Raw genomic sequence first — 18,037 nt, forward strand, 5'->3', positions numbered from 1 at the left:
ATCAAACCTGTAATACAAATGTGCTTCTTTTTGTTGCTTTATTTGTGTTTTCCTGCTGGTTCCTGAGCATGGTAGGACTTCAGAAAATGCAATTTCTATTCCAGTCCTTGAAACTGAATACATCCTTGAAAATCAGAAGCAGTACTTCATGTACTGTACATTGGAAGAAATTAAAGCATGTGTCTGTGACACTTAAAAGAGGGTGCTCCTTTGTTTAATATGCATAAGTGTATACTAATGGTTCAAGTAAAAAGTACTGATGGAAATCCATCTGAAAGATAATGTGCAAGAATAAACCGACAGCTTACAGCCATTTATTTATGGTATTTTAAATACCAATTTAATGCATTTCTCAAGTAAGAATTTATAAATCTGGTAATTTATAGAAAAAATAAATCACAGCTTCTCAAAAAGCCAACTTTCAACAGTTTGAACAACACACAGTTAACAATATATTTCAACTATGTTGGTAGAAAGTTAACAGTGGTGTGAAATTCTTAAAAAATATTTGCAACGGCAATTGTAAATAAAATAATGATTTTTACTCAGTGAAAAAGAGGGACTGTGTTTCCCAGTAAAAGATAAGTCAGAAAAGCAGCAAAAAAATCCCTCTCCTACAGATTATGTGCTACCCTCTCCTCCTGTCATACACATCACTGGCAAAGGCAACACTTCAGCATTCATCGTTCCCAGGTTCAGTGCTTCCATGTTTTTGGCAAGAAATCATACCCAGAAGTCCAGTATTTGAGGTGGGTGCTGTGCTCCTCCCATGTGCTCCAAAAGCTGCTGCTACTCCTGTTGCTTGGGATAAGGTGGAATCAGCAACAGCTTCGAGTAAAGGTAAGGAGTATAAAGATTTTTCTATAGGTTCATGTTAATTTTTCACTCTTTTTTCACCTCTGCAATACAAACTGGAAAACTCATAAATTTTAGTTGTCACACTTGACATTTAAGTATTTATAGGAGATACAGGATTTGAGTGATGATGTTATATTTTCACCTGTGCACAAAAATCCTGTCTGTTTAATTTACACATATAACCACAGGACGAAAAATGATCCTTCTCTAACTTCTTAATTAAAAGTCACATTTTCAAAGGTCATTGCACTTGACAGTAAAAAGGCAATTGATATGCATTTGATATTAAATATATTGTACAGACCTGAACTTCTGTGCAATCCATTGCTTTAGACACACACATATATAACATTTTTTTAAAAAACTAAGCATCTAATCAAAGCTTAACAAAGAAAACCAAACTTTGTTAAAGACAATTTTTGACGACAAAAATCCACAAGAACAAATGCACACAAAAAACCGCTCCCTTTAACTCCTAGTGCATTTAAACACTTTGAAATTTTCCATGTTGTTCCCACATGTAACCTTGCTAACACTCTATACTGATCTAAAGACGCTACACAAGAACATATTTCCTCTGCTGTAACCAGTAAGGCTGGCACTTGTCATGCTGTTGGCATACAAACAGGAAAGCTGAAGATAAGGTTATTTGTCTCACTCCTGTACTTATGGAGGACAAAGAGTTTCAAAGTGGAAGCAACTCAGTTGTCACACATTGTCTGTAAATTCCAGTGGCCCATTTCAGGCGCCAAGTGCTTACTCTTCCAAGCTAGGGGTTTGGGTTGTACCAGCATATTTTGTGACAATTTGCTGTTAAAAATATGGACATGGAAATTGAAAGGGAGATTTTGGTCCCTGAGCTATACTAAGTGAGATCAAGAACTCAAGCAGTGGTATTAAATTTGGGAATGGACCCTCTTAAAGAAAAATAAGTTATCTCTAACTTTGAAAGTTTAATTTAACAATCACTAAAATATCCTTAAGCAGGATGACAGAATATATGTGGGATTGGTCAAGAAAAGTGCATTGCACAGGGTAGTTTAAAGAGTTTCCAGTTGCAGAGGACCAAGAAGCTGTCCTGGCAATAGCATGCTATATTAAATTTGTCTCTCCAAACACAAAACAACATGATACATGGTCTTAACCAGAACATCTATTTACTCCTATCTCTTTTTAGAGGTACAACTACATGACTTAGTGTCTTAAATACTTATAATGGACAAACTGACTACATATGCCAGAAGCCAAACCAAACTTTTTAACTTTGTGATTGATCATTTCAATAGCCCTCTGTGAACCGTATGAGCAACCTTTTCATTGCCTAACCAGAGGCAATGTGTGCTACTGAGAATACATTTTGATCTAGTGTTTAAAAGGTAGTTAGTGTTTAAAAGGTTTGTACCACTGAAGGTATTTCAGACCAGCAGTAGCTAGCATAAAATATTTTTTGCAACCACAGACATATGATAGGTAATTCACAGCAGCTGGGAGAATTTGAAGATGTTTATGAAGTTCTGTAGTGCATCATTAAGTTCCTGCAATGCATTGTATAAAGTACCAAAGCCCTGAAAAGGATACCTAAACACATGACATTACCTCAGAAGTTGTGGGGTTTTATTATAACAACTTCCTCAAACAAAGCTAGGGCCAGCAAAATTTCAGCGGATGATGTGAGATGATAGTCCACGCAAAGGCCTCAATTGCAGTTAGAGCAGATGGGGAAGGCAGAAGAGTGGAGAAAGACTGAAGCCTTAAGTTTCAGTGTACCTTTGGGAGGTGACTCAGGGACTGGCAACAGATTCATGAATGGATTAAGACACACAAGCAGTATAATCACATTGGTGGAAGAATCTCTTTAGACAATAAACCAAAACGAAACAAAAAATCAGCTGCATCCAGAGTCCATTGAGCAGTCTCATTTACCAGCACCTTAAATGAGAAACAATGTGTATTAGTAACATGGAATTTATATAATACAGCTGAGCTATAGGAGAAACTAAGTACAACCACCTTTTGTTTTCCATTAAACTATAAGTTAGAGGTATTTTGTGACACCAGTAAAACTAGATCTTAAGTGAGTGGGACGTGTATATAGTAGGATAGAAGAGGCCATACTATAAAGATGGGTAAATTTTTAACAAGTAGAAGAATTGAAGAGTACACTTAGCTTATTTTTTTCTGAATATGAGATCAGTTTTCAGAACTTTGTGAAACATCATTGCAACTAATGTGTAGAAATTCACAGTGATTGCTATCTGTAAAACAGTAGTCAATTTGGCAGCATCTATCACAACACAAGAAGCTAAAAAGGAAAAACAGAATCTGAACCCCACCCAAAGGGTATTTAAGCAGGAAGAATATTGTAATACTATCTGCACAAACACTTTATTCTGTGAGAACAAAGAACTTCACACCCTAAATGTCACACAAGATCCCATATACAGTCAAGTCTCACTTGTACCTCGCTCGGGAGGTACCAATTGAAGCATGCAAAGACATTTCCTTAATTTTGAATCTTACAAAACATAGCACCACTTTCAGTTAGATACCATCCCCCAAAAAGGTACAGCTATAGAGTATGTTGAAACCTCTCAGATGTCAACTTCCAAAACCAGTGTGAAAAACATAGCAGAACCTTAGCATAAGGAGTCCAGAAGTCTCTATAAGTCACTATATACAACTTGCTTTACTAGTGAAATAAACTAAATACTGGCACTGACTCCCCTGGGAGAGAGAAGAATGAAGATCATAAAAGAAGGTACAAACACCTGACCTAATTATGATGAGATTGTGAAACGATATAATGAAATATAGTCTCACTCTTCATATTCTGTCATCAGATGCTGCATGAAAAGGCAGTTAGTTGAGCAGTTCTGTAAATGGGATTTTGCCACATTAGAGGTCTCTGTTCTGCCACAGCAGATTATTCCTTTGCATTTCAGTAGCTGTAAAATCATACCCTGGCCATACATGTTCAACAACAGCACTGTTGCCCTGCCAAGACTTACTGCTTTTGCAGCTCACGAAGGATGAATTAAAACCTCAGTAGATTCAATCCCCAAACCTACGATACCGATGGCTGCTTCAGGGTTCCTGTATTTCACTAAAATGCAACAAAGTAGTTAATGGAGTTCCTATACTGAAGTTAGAAGGAAAATCTGTTCAGATAGTTCAGGCTTTTAAAAACAAAAGGATATTTACGAGAGTAAATGCCTAATGGGAGGCAGCCTTACTCCACTCAGCAACATAAATTCTATATATCATGTTCTACCCTAACACACAGCTGAGAAAAACCAACCTGTACATACCATCACTGACACTACTCAATTTTACATATCATAATTTTAAAAACAAGTAAGAGCCAGAAATTTCTTGCAAATCTCCTCTCCCCAAGCTTAATGTAAATACTATACCAATATACAACAAAAATGGGTTCTGAAGGCTGGAGTAAGTTGAGATGAATTTGGTTTTCATTTGTGGGTCAGAAAGGCACTGAGAAGATTATGGCAAGGAGAAAAAAAAGATTCGATTTTATGAGTTTCAGCAGTGCAAGTTTAGCTATTTATATGCAGGTCACTGATTAGTTGCTTTTAAGATGCAATAAACCCAGAATTTAAGTTGCTTATTTGCCCACTGGGCATTGATCTTCAAATTATTTTAAGTGTCCCCCATGTGGTGAAGAACCGGACCTGGAAGTTGCTTAGTTCAGCTTGTTAAAAATTTACCCAATTATTCACATTTCTTTTTATGTTATCCTTCATAATCAAGATTGTTGTCAATCACAGGTACATTCCAGAGTTAGTAAATCAACGACAATCCATTCATTCAGTTTGATTTTTGCCTAACATTAGTTTAGATTGATTATAGTTCTCCTATAAGCTCAGTCTCTTCCATGCAAGGAAAATTAAAATTTAATAGTTAATTCAGGCTGAATGAGTAGAAACAAAATACAAACATATCATCACAGGAGCATGCTAGAGTCCTCCACTCTCTGTACAGTTAGCACCCTCCCCACCACCACCTCTAACACCCAAAGAAAGATAGAATTCTTAACAACCACTCCAGAAAGTTTACTAAATTGTAAAATACTTTCTTTGGAATGAAATTAGGAAACACAACAATAAGGAAGAAATAACACCAGTACATAAGCTTCTTTTTCTTACCATAAGAATATCTTAATGAAATGTCTTACTTCTGCTATACATAACTAACACCATAATTTATATTAAGAACTTTCTTTCAAAATGAAACATGTTAATAGTTTGAGGATGCATCTTCATTGCATATGCACACAGTCCCTTTCCCCAGTTTAGCAAATAGGGTTTTTTGGGTTTTCCTCTATTTACAGAAAATGAATTCACTTATCTATCAAGAGCAAAGTACAGAAAGAATACTCTCCAGGTTTAGTGGATGAAGATTTGCAACCATGCAATAGTTCCAAGAGGACCAGGAGAATGAAAACAGTGCATGAAGCCTTTCGGTGACAGAAGAAAAGGCTTCATGTTACTAAAATGAGATCCTCAAAATAATCTGAATCTTTTGAGAAGAAAAAAAGGATAAAGAGTGGAACCTTATTCTAACTGCAATGCACAGTGTAATGCAGGCAATGCAAAATTCTGCTAGGCTGCTTCAACCTATATACTTTATTTTATAAACTGTGTACAGTCTGAGTAGGTAGACAAGGGGAGACAGTTCAAGGTTTCATGTGCATCTAACAAATATAAATTTCATGGCACATGAGGATGAATTCAAGAAGGCATTCACTTGGTTCTCTTGGGTAACATGGGTCTAATTCACACCCTCAAACACTCGTGTGCATGAACAACAAAAAGCATCAGTCATTTTTGCTATAAATAAGCAGATGGAAGACAAAAAAAGCCAACACTTAAAACTAGTGTAGAAAGCTGTTACAGTGATCTAATTCAAGTAATAACTAACCTGAGATGTACTTTGCTCCGATTAACATTATCATGCTACTCATAATAAAAAAACCCAAAGGCAGACTACAGAAGATACTAGTTCCACCTGATGTCATCCAGGGGAGGTTGATTCCAGTCAAGCAAATCAAAAGAGAAATATATACATAAATTGCAATATATGTGTTAAAAATCATTTGAACAACAAAAAGTAACAAATGTAGTGCCATTTGCAGAAAACTAAAAAAGATCATGCATAACCCCCACAGTAATTCAAAACAGGCTCTCAATATAAGATTTCGTGTCCTGATTTTACTGTTAGGACTATCTAGGTTGAGGCAATTTATATTTTTCAATCTTCAATACTCTCAGCAGGCATAAGACAAAATTTCAAAACAAGTACTATGGAAAAATAACATTTCCCTCCTCGGTGTTAAGCCAGATAATCACTGAGGGTAAATTTTTATAAATATATCCCTTTTCACATGATCTTAAGAACAAGATCAAGTTTTATTTTCTGCAAAGCATAACTTTTTATCCTTTAAAAGGAAATAATTTTATTTAAGTAAGACATGCATCAAGCACTTGGGATTTTAGGATACATAACAAAGAGTTTAGATGCAAGGCTACTAAACCATAATGGACAATGCTTGAAGTGAATCTTGTTACTCATTCTGTCATCTATTTCCCTTCCTAACAGCCTTGAGATAATTGTTTGTATAACCATGGTGTTAAATAAGATACTTAAACTAATATATAAGATGACAAAAGGAAACTTTTAGCTTTCAAGAAGAAAGTGAGAGACCTTATGCAGCCTGAGGACTGCAACTGTGGATTCTTGAGGGAGTTTACACTCTGAGGATTCTTTACATAATAATTTTCATTCTAAGAGTTTTTCCAACAAAGGGAAAATGAAATTAAATGAAATGAAGGTAAGGTCCACAAATGATGCGTTGTAGGATGATTCAGGACTAAAAACTTTTGCTGAAATAGTGCTGAAATACACATTCAAATTACAGATCATACAAGACTGCAGGTTTTATTTAATTCAAACCTGACAGATGAAAAAGCCCTTTACTTCAAGACAAAGTTCTTGTTCAGTCTCTCTAAAGTGTTTGTACATTCTCTGTCTTGGAACAATAGGTGTAAACAATTCTTCACATTATGATAACGTCTTGCTCTTAGCCCTTGGAGACAAACCAATTTTGATGTGGTTATCAATCCCTCCCTCTTTCACAGAAAATAATAAAGACAAGACGTAGGAAGAAAAAAAAAATCACAAGAGGAAACTTTTCTCATTTGGAACCCGAGGTTATAGTATAAGAAAGTTCATGAAATCCCCTGTTAGAATTATGCTGTGTCTCCTAGGTAAGATTCTTCTGTTTCTTTTCAATGGCATTCTACAAAATCTGCAGTTACTCTTGCTTTTATGTTCTCTGCTTTTAGAGTACTACAAGGTACTGCTTGTGCTCTCTTTACAAGAGGAAGATAGAACTATCCTGGCACACTGGGGACATCCCGGGTGACTGGAAGTTGGCAAATGTCACACCAATACACAAAAGGGCCGGAAAGAGAACCCAGGAAACTACAGGTCTGTCAACCTGACCTCAATGCCTGGCAGGGTCATGGAACAGATCATCCTCAGTGCAATCACACAGCACCTGCAGGATGGGCAAGGGATCAGACCCAGCCAGCACGGGGTTAGGAAGGGCAGGTCATGCCTGACCAACCTGATCTCCTTTTATGATCAGGTGACCCGACTGGTGGATGAGGGGAAGGCTGTGGATGTGGTCTACCTGGACTTCAGCAAGGCCTTTGACACCATCTCCCACAGCATTCTCCTGAAAGAGCTGGCAGCCTGCAGCTTCGACAGGAGCACCCTGTGCTGGGTTAGGAACTGGCTGGAGGGCCGGGCCCAGAGAGTGGTGCTGAACAGTGCTGATCCAGTTGGCGGCCGGTCACTAGTGGTGTCCCCCAGAGATCAGTGTTGGGCCCAGTTCTGTTTAATATCTTTATTGATGATTTAGATGAGGGGATTGAGTCCATCATCAGCAAGTTTGCAGATGACACTAAGCTGGGGAGAAGTGTCGATCAACTGGAAGGCAGGAGGGCTCTGCAGAGGGACCTGGACAGACTGGAGAGTTGGGCTGATTCCAATGGGATGAGGTTCATCACGGCCAAGTGCCGGGTCCTGCACTTTGCACAACAACCCCATGGGGAGCTCCAGGGTGGGAACAGAGTGGCTGAGAGCAGCCAGACAGAAAGGGACCTGGGAGTCTGGATTGACAGGAAGCTGAACATGAGCCAGCAGTGTGCCCAGGTGGCCAAGAAGGCCAATGGCATCCTGGCCTGTATCAGGAACAGCGTGGCCAGCAGGTCCAGGGAAGAGATTCTGCCCCTGTACTCAGCCCTGGTGAGGCCACACCTCGAGTCCTGTGTCCAGTTCTGGGCCCCTCAGTTCAGGAAGGAGATTGAGGTCCTGGAGCAGGTCCAAAGGAGGGCAACCAGGCTGGTGAAGGGACTCGAGCACAGACCCTATGAGGAGAAGCTGAGGGAGCTGGGGCTGTTCAGCCTGGAGAAGAGGTGGCTCAGGGGAGACCTCATCGCTCTCTACAACTCCCTGAAAGGAGGGTGTAGCCAGGTGGGAGTTGGGCTCTTTTCCCAGATGACTTTCAACAAGACAAGAGGGCATGGTCTTAAGTTGTGCCAGGGGAAGTTTAGGTTGGAGATTAGGAAGAATTTCTTTACGGAGAGGGTGATCAGACATTGGAATGGGCTGCCCAGGGAAGTAGTGGATTCTCCGTCCCTGGAGATATTTTAAAAGAGACTGGATGTGGCACTCAGTGCCATAGTCTAGCAACCGCAACGGTGGTTCAAGGGTTGGACTTGATGATCTCTGAGGTCCCTTCCAACCCAGCCAATTCTATGATTCTATGATCTATTTTACTGCTTTGTTTCCACAGTGGTTGTAAACACTAATTTTAAAATCACTAGAATAGACCAGTGGTGGAGATGGCATGAACAGAGAGGTCACCAAACTTAACTACCCAGGTTAAGGGCTAGGTAACAATATTTGACCTGCATTAATTTCTGATTTACCATTTGCAGGAGCTTCAGATGTCTCCCAGCCCATAGATTTCATCACAGCTTTCTTCCATCTGGCAAAGCGAAATTCACTCTCTGAAATTGAGAAATCAGCAAACAGAAAGGCCTTTCAATGTGTATGAATACAACCAGAAGTATTAAGAAGAAAACACTACAATGCTAATTTTCAGTTCTTTTGGATAGTATAGTTAGTATGCACAAAATAAGTATTATAGAACGTTTTGAATCAAAAAAAGTCAAAACAACCCAAACCCCCACACTTATGCAAAGTATGGGGAAATAAACCCTAAAAACCCTTTTTTCTGCATGTTGACCATTAAGATTTGTAAGCAGGACAACTGAAGCTATTGTTGTTTCAAGTAGAAGCCCTTCAGAGTTGGAAATACTTTCTTGAAGTAGGGATTACAGCAGTGATTATAATAAAAATGGTGAGAAAAAATTCTGTGGCAAAATTAAGAAATAACTGAAAAGACAAATTGCACATGGATCAATTATGTCAAATATATTCTTTCCATCTCTAGAAGCACTTAAGAACAGATTTAGAAGTTAGATAAAAACTAATAACTAACATAGGCTTTTTAAGGCCAAAAGAAGTCTCCCCTGAATTGTCACTCTGTCTATGCTACATCTGTGAAGAATCACAAATGCACAGGAGCTTTTGAGACATCATTCTCAGTAAAACCTTGCAATATTTCTTTGATTTTTTTGACTATAAATCAAAAGCTACTAACTGCAATGCCAAGCTTCTTCTAAAAAGAAAAAATAAATTTGAAAGTATATATGCAAGTATATACAACCTTCCCAGTCATTACATGGACAAAACAGCAAGTGAAATGCATTTCATATTAAACATTACACTGGAGATCTTCAGTATTTGAGAGGATATTCATATTTAGCTTTTCTTGTATCAGTATGGTAGATGGCAACAAAACAACCCCACTGATCTGTTGGACATAAAATACTGTTTTTATGTTCTTAGATAATATGAAAGGGTTTTACCTTCTGGGTTGATCTGTGGTTGAAATCGTTCACATGTCACTGGTGTCAAATCTCCAGGATTCAGACTCCAAATTCCAACTCCTTCTGCAGCTCCTGCTGCCATAGCAGCTCCCAGACCTGTTGTTTCAGGCATTGATGGCTTTACTGAAGTAAATCAGAGAGAAGGCCACAATGGTTTTTAATGCAGGTCACCTTGATAGCATCAAAACTAAAGATTTTTATATATATATAATGCTATATAGTTTCTGTAACTGCTATATGCTTCCTTTAACAACTGCAAACCTCATTTTATTGCCATTCACATGGTTTTGAGGCTAACTTCACCTATAAGTCATCTAAATCTTTGAAATACTTCAGTTGACTGCTTCCTTCAAGACTGATCCACCCAACTGCCTGTTTTTTACCACGTGCAGAGCTGCTGACCTCAACCATCATTTTCCTTAGAGTACTCCATTTAATAACATACCATTGTTTTTGGTCTTCTCCCTCCTCGAAGCAGTCATCAGTGACTAAGTTAATCAGTCTTGTTCCCATACTCTAGACATTGTGTTATTAAAAGCATCTGTATTTAGAAAAGGCATCTTCAAAGAGGCTACATGCCTGAATTACCAGCTTGTTTGCCCTCCACAGATGCTATGGAAGACCATCCTAAATCTGTTCCACTAACTCTAGAACTGCCTGCTTCTTTGCTTCATCCAGAGGATCCTTAAAGATCTGATTTTATTGATCATATCCTTTCACCTGCTAACTATGCATCTGCACAGACAGTACAAGCCTCATGTATTACGTAGTATTAAAGGCAATCTATATCTCTGGAAGTGACTCTCATTTATGCATCAAAAATATCATGATGTTTTCCTAAATTATTTTCTAGAAGATGTGTTTTAGGCAAGATTATTACTTTTATGCTGCAAGTTATCAGTCTTCAGATGAAGATGCTGAGTGCCCTGATGTTACTCAGTGACACACCACATCACAGAGTCAGAGAATGGTTTGGGTTGGAAGGGACCTCAAAGATCACCTAATTCCAATGCCCCTACTGTGGGCAGGGACACCTCCCACTAGACAAGGTTGCTCAAAATCCCATCAAACCAGGTGTTGATAACTTACAGGGAGGAGGCATCCACAACTTCCCTGGGCAACCTGTTCCAGTGTCTCATCACCTTTATAATGAAAAATTTCTGAAAAATTTCTTCCTAATGTCTAACCTCAATCTACCCTCTTTCAGTTTGAAATCATTTGTCCTTGTCCTTTCACTACATACGCTCACAAAAAGCCATGTATTGATAAGACAAGAGTTAAAATTTTCAAACATTTTCATCCTTAAGAATGCTAACGTATAGCTTACAATACTCAGCAATTTGGGATCTGCTACAGCTGTTAAAATATATCTTCAGAATGATGCACCCTTCTCAGTGACATTAAAATGCTCCAGGTTTCAAGTGAGTCATTTAAAGTGAGGTCTTCAAAGAGTTTTGCAGTACTTAAACACATTCTTCACAAGCTAGAAAGCCTTTAAATTATTCTAGGGGGCTTCTGTGAAAGAAGTACTATATCATTTCTGTACTAGAAGTACTAGGATCATTTCTGAAATGGGTGCATTACTTTACAAAGGTACTGTAAACTTATATTTGCCTCAGAGAGGAAGCACACCGTTTGGGTATGTATTTCATATAATGCATGCCAAGAAAACTGGTTGCAAGATTCTCACTGTTGTTGTAACCTCTATTCCCTGCTTCAGTGCTGATGTGGGAGGAAATGGAATGGGTGATGTGTATTGCAGGTCTTCTCTTACATTGTAAATGTAATCAAAAGTTTGTGAAGGCAAAGGGAATGGAATGTTTTGTTTGCTGAAATGCAACAACAAAAACACAAGTAGTGGAGGCATAAAGTTTTGATTTATCTCTGAGCAAGATTCTGAGGGCCAATATATTGCAGGAGTGTTAATTTCACAGTTTTAAAATTTCTTAGATGCTTAGAAATTGATACAACTTTAAAGTTCAGTACCGTCATAATGCTATAGGTACTTCAACACATGTAATGAGTCATTATCTAGGGAAGTAAACCTCAAAACTGGATGCTGGATCAGAAAACTGAATCTGAAGAAAAGCCCAAAGTTCTCAAGCAGTAGCAAAAAACCAGCAACAAAGGAAGCCATCCTTTACATCCATTAGCCATTACAAAACAATGTTTTTTTCAGCTTTAAAAAGAATATGGCAGTTATAATTTCATCTTACCTACTGGAATACAGAGGATGTCTGATTGGAGTTGCATGAGGAGTTTGTTAGAGGTCATTCCTCCATCTACTTGTAACTGATGTAGTGGTATGCCACAGTCCTTGTTGATGGCATCTAAAATCTTAAATAAAAGTAATATTTTACGTTTTAATTTCAGAGAAATCCATGATACTGCCTGAGTATAAAATGCTGGTGAGTCAGTATTTCCTGGAAGCGTTAGGCAGATAACTGCCCTCCCCAACATATATCAAGGGGGCAAAATATTAGTGGTGACAATACAGTTTTGTTTAGTAAGTAGCATATGCTTTCTATTTATTACAGAAATCCTCCGATGCTCTTTATGTAGTCTATGTGTTGCTTATATAGTCTGAGAAGAATTTTGAAGAAAAGCTGGTAGCAACTACATTTATCAAGTCTAATGAAGGAAGAAGTAATAGTAAGGAGTAATGGATTCTTTTACCTGACTACAGTTTGCCTAGATACTTTCTCTAATTTGATGCATTTAAGAACTGGAAAATAAAAAATGCTTGAACTGGGAAGTCTGGAATACACTTGCATGGGATCTGCTGAACACTGAACTGCTTTAGGAGAGCAGCCCCCTGAAATACTTTTAATTAGTTTTTTAAAACTGAATTTTACATTACAAGATAGAAAAAATTAACTGTATTTTTTGTAATGTAGTGTAATTCTTTCTAAAATTGTTTCCTGCTTTTTGGTACAGCGGTTAGCTGAAAATAAATTAAATGTGTTTGCAAGGGATGAATAACTAAGAGTGGAGTATTTAATTCAGTGATACTTACCAGTGTGCTTTTTAGAGTTTCCTAAAAATGTAATATTTGTCTTAAACCTTAGCTACCATTAGCCCCACAGCACTATCTTACAAGCACCCACTACATGTGGAATAATGGATTTTCTATGTTTAGGGAAAAAGTAGCCAATTAAATATCTAATTTACATTTTTTAAGGTTAGTATGCATTTTTTTGTTGATAGAGTTATGTATTGTTATGCAAAGTTATGTAGTGCAGAATAATTTTCTCTTTGAAATTTTTCAATTTATTTGAATAAAGAAAAAAGACATGCACTTTTTTCAGCTTTAAATAACCAAGTGACTTAGATACCAAAACCAGACCAAAACTACAACATGTTCTCTGTTTTGTGTAGTTCACAAAGTAGCGAGCTACACAATCCCTACTGAGGAAAGTTGACTTCTTTTTGAAAAAGGAGCAAAAATATTGTAGGTTTGTAAAGTAGTAAAACCTATATAAAAATTAGTTGTCTACTAGTTTTCTACTTGTTTCCAGAAAGTAAGACAGCAAAGTCCCTGACCCTTCCTTTAAAGGAACTAAAAGAGCTGCCACAGGATAAATATTAGTTAAAAAATAGAAGGTGAAAGGTCAGTTTTCATCATGGCAGGATCTGTCCATGGGCCTGCTCTGTACATTAGAAACAACCTGGAAAAGAGGATTCAGAGCATAGCAGCAAAGTTTGCTATCAGCACTATGACTGCACTGCTCCCCACCACTTACTGACTTCACATGAATCATTTTATGTTCATCTATGCTGATTTCACCACCCTTTTTTAGCATTCATAACTACAGCAATGCCTCCTAAGCTTAGCTTTACCTATGCATACTGTTGGAGGCTCTGCCTTTGTTTACCACTCTGCAAACACATTGGAACAAATTATACAATCAGTAGACAATAAAAATTGAAAAGAATCTTAGGAAATAGGAAGGAATGAAGGAACAAAACAAATGGTCATGCACCTGCTGTCTCTACTGACATGACACCTCTAATGACAAAACTGTACAGCTCTTAGAACTGGAAAATTGTTTATTTTTCCATAATGCCTTATGGAAGAAAACACATAACAAGTATCATCTGTCTGAACAAGGAAGGAGCTTTTTGGGTAACAAGGAACAGACTTGGAAGGTTTGAATGGAACAATAAAACAAGAAAAAAAATCCAATGTGCATGGAATTTGACGATCTTCCAGAGGGATACAAAACACTTCTATTTGAAATAGAATTTAAACAACTTTGTTTCTGACACAACAAACTTAACAATGCATCTTTGAAAAATATACATATATTTTATCTCCATCACTAGGACTTGACCTGTTGATTTAAACATGTCCAGAGATCTGATCTAGCACTCCTGTCACTGTGCTAAAAGTATATTGACTAAAGTATGAGGAAGTATTGTATCTGTTCAAACATCTAAAGTAACCATCACTCAGCCTGAGGGCTTTACTCCTCTCCCTTCTACTTCTGCATGCCCTGTCTCTCATTCTGACATTTGCTACACTCCTTTGCGAGGCAGCTGAGGTCACTAATCCAGCAGAAAAATAGCACAGCATAAAAAGAGGGATAATTTTCTGCTGGAAAGTTCATTCAGCTATCACATGAGAGTGAGTGGATGGGAGGAGGGACAAGGAAAGAGAGGAGCAGACAACAAAGAAGACCATCAGTCGGGTTCCCTGTAACTTTTCCCCAACTTCCAGTGCCATAATTCTAGTGCTCTCACAACTTTCTGAGGACTCAGAGACTGTTAGCATAAATGCCTGGGTAAAATTTTGTCTGTCTTATACCACATGAGCACTTTTTACTCTGTGTCACCACAGAACCAACAAGCTGCCTTCCTCCTCTTGCACAGTTTTAGCTGGATGTTATTCTAAAACTCAGTATGCGTAAACAGCAGCAGCATAAAAACATGCACTTAAATTAAGAGTTGACTTATCCCTTTGAGGTCTAGGGATGTATTTTTTCTTATGTATTTGTATGGAACACAGAGAGTGTAAATTTATTGTAGATGGTGATAAAAAGATACAAATACTTAGAACTGCTTCAGCATGATTGGAGGAATCAGTTCTTCAATGAGAATTTAGCTTTGGTGCTGCAGAATGCCAGCTAATGTAACACAAGATACAATGGGCCAGAAGTGAATCCAGATTTCTCTTGGTGTGTTTGCTGTTTTGTTTTAACTCATTTTTGTTCTTGTGTACCTAAATCAACGTAAATCATGTTCATTACAGCAGAAATGTAGAACTAATGCAACTTTCTAGTTATGTCACTGGCCTTGTAATTTTAATGTTACTGTATTCCCCCTCTCTAAATATTCACAAAATACATTCACCTTATTTTAACTGCTTATAAAAAGCAGGATTGCCACCCCAAAATAATGTACCACTCAACCAGATCATTTTAGCAAAAGTTCACAGCAATAATTTTTCAAAATTACCACCATGTTAATAGAAGAATGCCATCCAAGTACAACATAAAGCACATGATTAAACTTCTTTAAATCTTTTCAATCCTCTCTCTTCCTGAAGAATTACAGTTCCTGTTATTACAGCAATTTACAATGGATTTAGGACTTAATTTACCTCTCGTGTTTGAAAGCAGACAGCTTCTAGTGCAGCAAAGGCAATGTGGTTTTTATTTGTAAACTGAGTAAGGCCACAGATAATACTGTGAAGAGAAAAAAAATACTGAGTTAGGATATAATTTTTTACCAGACATAAAATGTTACTTCAAATCTAGGCCTTCTAATTCAAAGCTCATGAGTTCCAGTGTATAAGGACTGCCTTTTAGTATTGAAAAGCTTTTTGCTATTTAATCTAAACTCTCTCATCCCTGTTTTCCTGACAAACTTGCTTTCAGTATCTAATTAATATAATTGCCACAAATAAAAATTTTATTGCCAATCTGCATGCATATGGGTGCATACTCACCCAGCCCACACAGGAACACACACACACAGACAGAAATTCCAGTCTTTTGAAAAAGGAAATGTATGATCAAGGGTTATTTTATTTTAAAGAATAGTATCATCTATGACTAAAATATTAAATTCTCTAGTGCATTCAGTTCTTAAGGAAAAATCTAGTTGGGTCTGTGCTATGTTCTAAATACTTAGAATTGTTTTCAGATCTATTCTAATCATTAATTCCTTCTGCACCTTCAAAGAGATATTTGATTATGGAAATGGTGCTACATCTACCCATGAGTAAGCTGAATTCCATCACTGTACTCTGAACTACAGAGCAAATAACAATCTTTTTATTCTAGTTCAACATTCAGGGGATAGTAGAGTATTACACAAAAATAGTGCCGTGTATTTCGTGCTGCATGAACTCAAGTTCAAAGATATTAAAGGATGTATTTAGTTGGTGCTATTCCAAAGAACAGCTTTTTTACAAAGCTCAAGAAGTCAAGCACTGTGATCTCAAAAACTCTAACTCAAAGATTTATTTTTTTTCCTGTAAGAAGCATCTAAATTCTAAAGAAGCAACTACTCAAAACCTTGGGAACCAGATAATTTCTAAGATTTCTTCACTTTAGGAACATTTTATTATATTTAAATTGATTATGCTTCTGTGATTTCCATGGCATTTTTTTTTGATACAAGCAAGAGTATGTAAGCTCAGAACAGCAAAAAAACAAAACAAAACAAAACAAAACAAAACAAAACAAAACAAAGTTGTTGTTTGAACTAGTAATTCTAATTTGTACCAGCTACTTAACTTTTTTGCTGCCTGAGACCTCACATATATGCAGACCTCCTTTTCTCTTTAATGAGATAAAAATCCTTTCAGAATCTGAAATGTGTGGAGAAAAAAGCTTACTCTGCTAGTGGCACAAATGATAGTTTGTCTTACACTTCTCTAAAATGTACAACCCAGATCAAATATTTTCCAAGCACCCTTTTTTGGAGTGGAGAGAGGACTACACTGGCTAATCTTTTTTTCTGTCCCAGTAGCAGCTGCTGTTTTGAACAGATTAAAATACAAAAGAGAAACAAGTTGCTTGAAGATACCACAGAAAATTATGTACCCAGACACATAAAGGAACAAAAATAAATTTTACATACCTGGGAAGACTAGTCATAGCATTTGTATACGTTTAATCAGATGCTTACCCCCTTGCACTGGGTTCCCAGTATGGTGCATACAGTCCTGAAAATGCTGGCACAAAGTAGCAGCCATAAGAAGTCCCCACTTCTGCAGCCATTTTTTCTAATGCATACACACAAACAGTCTTCAATTAGATTTTCACAACTGTACTGACACTTAAACATAACACTTCAGGTGTTATTATTTACTTATGAAAAACATTCAAAATATGTTATGTAGCTGCAAAAATAATAAAGGCAAACACCATTAAAAATAGAACTCTCAGACTCTGATCCTTATTAACTGGTCATCCATTTGCAACAATATGAGTGTTAGATGGGGCCCAGGGGCTTGTGGGAAATGTAAAATGAAAAATCAAAGCTGAAAATCAAACCTACATACTCAATATTCTGACCTAGATCCTGTAAGGTTTTCAAAGGGTATCCTGTGGGTAAAGAATGCAATCTTCAAAGCAGTCTACAAGGTCACACTTTACTTCCATTTAAGTCAAGTCAAGCAAATGAAATTGGATCAAGACCAAAGGGAGTTAAGAACTAAAATTTCATTAATTTCAAATGGATTTACAGTTCTAAATTCTTAGCTTACGTACATAATCACAAGGCCGGCTACAAGAATATCTGAAGTTGCTTAATATCTGAGTAATAACTTTGGAAATCCGAACTCCTTAATATCAAAATATCTGTAATTTAAAAAATTATATTAAGACATCTAGGATTGCAAAGGAAGTAACGCTAATGTGGAGCTCCTTCCTATGACAAGAAAGTATTTTATTTCTGATTTTGTATATTTCTTCTGTTTGCATTAATCAGAGAAGCACAGCAATGGAGAAAAGATGTAGGAGACCCTTTTCAAAAAGTCTTTTAAAATGATACTTTCATACAGACTCCAGTTACTAAATATATGTAATGAATTGATTTCTCAGCTTAAATCTCATCAGTATCACTTTAAAACTGCTGTAATTGCATTCTCCTGACATGTTCTCCTTCTTCAAAGTTTAATATATTCC

General features: G+C 37.1%; 1 protein-coding gene across 3 annotated transcripts in view; it reads right to left on the reverse strand.

Annotated features, from left to right (window-relative positions):
* Positions 1–310: 310 nt before the first annotated feature.
* GK (glycerol kinase) overlaps positions 311–18,037 on the reverse strand; it is a 40,927-nt gene continuing 23,200 nt past the window's right edge. For 2 of the 3 annotated variants that reach the window (XM_030462019.1, XM_030462009.1), the window contains 7 exons: positions 17,037–17,133; positions 15,502–15,586; positions 12,116–12,236; positions 9,879–10,022; positions 8,874–8,954; positions 5,797–5,883; positions 311–2,787 (listed from right to left, as the gene is read on the reverse strand). In XM_030462019.1, the coding sequence (XP_030317879.1) occupies positions 2,774–2,787; positions 5,797–5,883; positions 8,874–8,954; positions 9,879–10,022; positions 12,116–12,236; positions 15,502–15,586; positions 17,037–17,133 (629 nt within the window). In that variant the 3' untranslated portion in view covers positions 311–2,773. The remainder of the gene's footprint in view (positions 2,788–5,796; positions 5,884–8,873; positions 8,955–9,878; positions 10,023–12,115; positions 12,237–15,501; positions 15,587–17,036; positions 17,134–18,037) is intronic. The other variant, XM_030462027.1, reaches the window with a different exon arrangement.

Source organism: Calypte anna, chromosome 1 (assembly GCF_003957555.1).
Source record: "Calypte anna isolate BGI_N300 chromosome 1, bCalAnn1_v1.p, whole genome shotgun sequence".
Classification (NCBI taxonomy): Eukaryota; Metazoa; Chordata; class Aves; order Apodiformes; family Trochilidae; genus Calypte; species Calypte anna.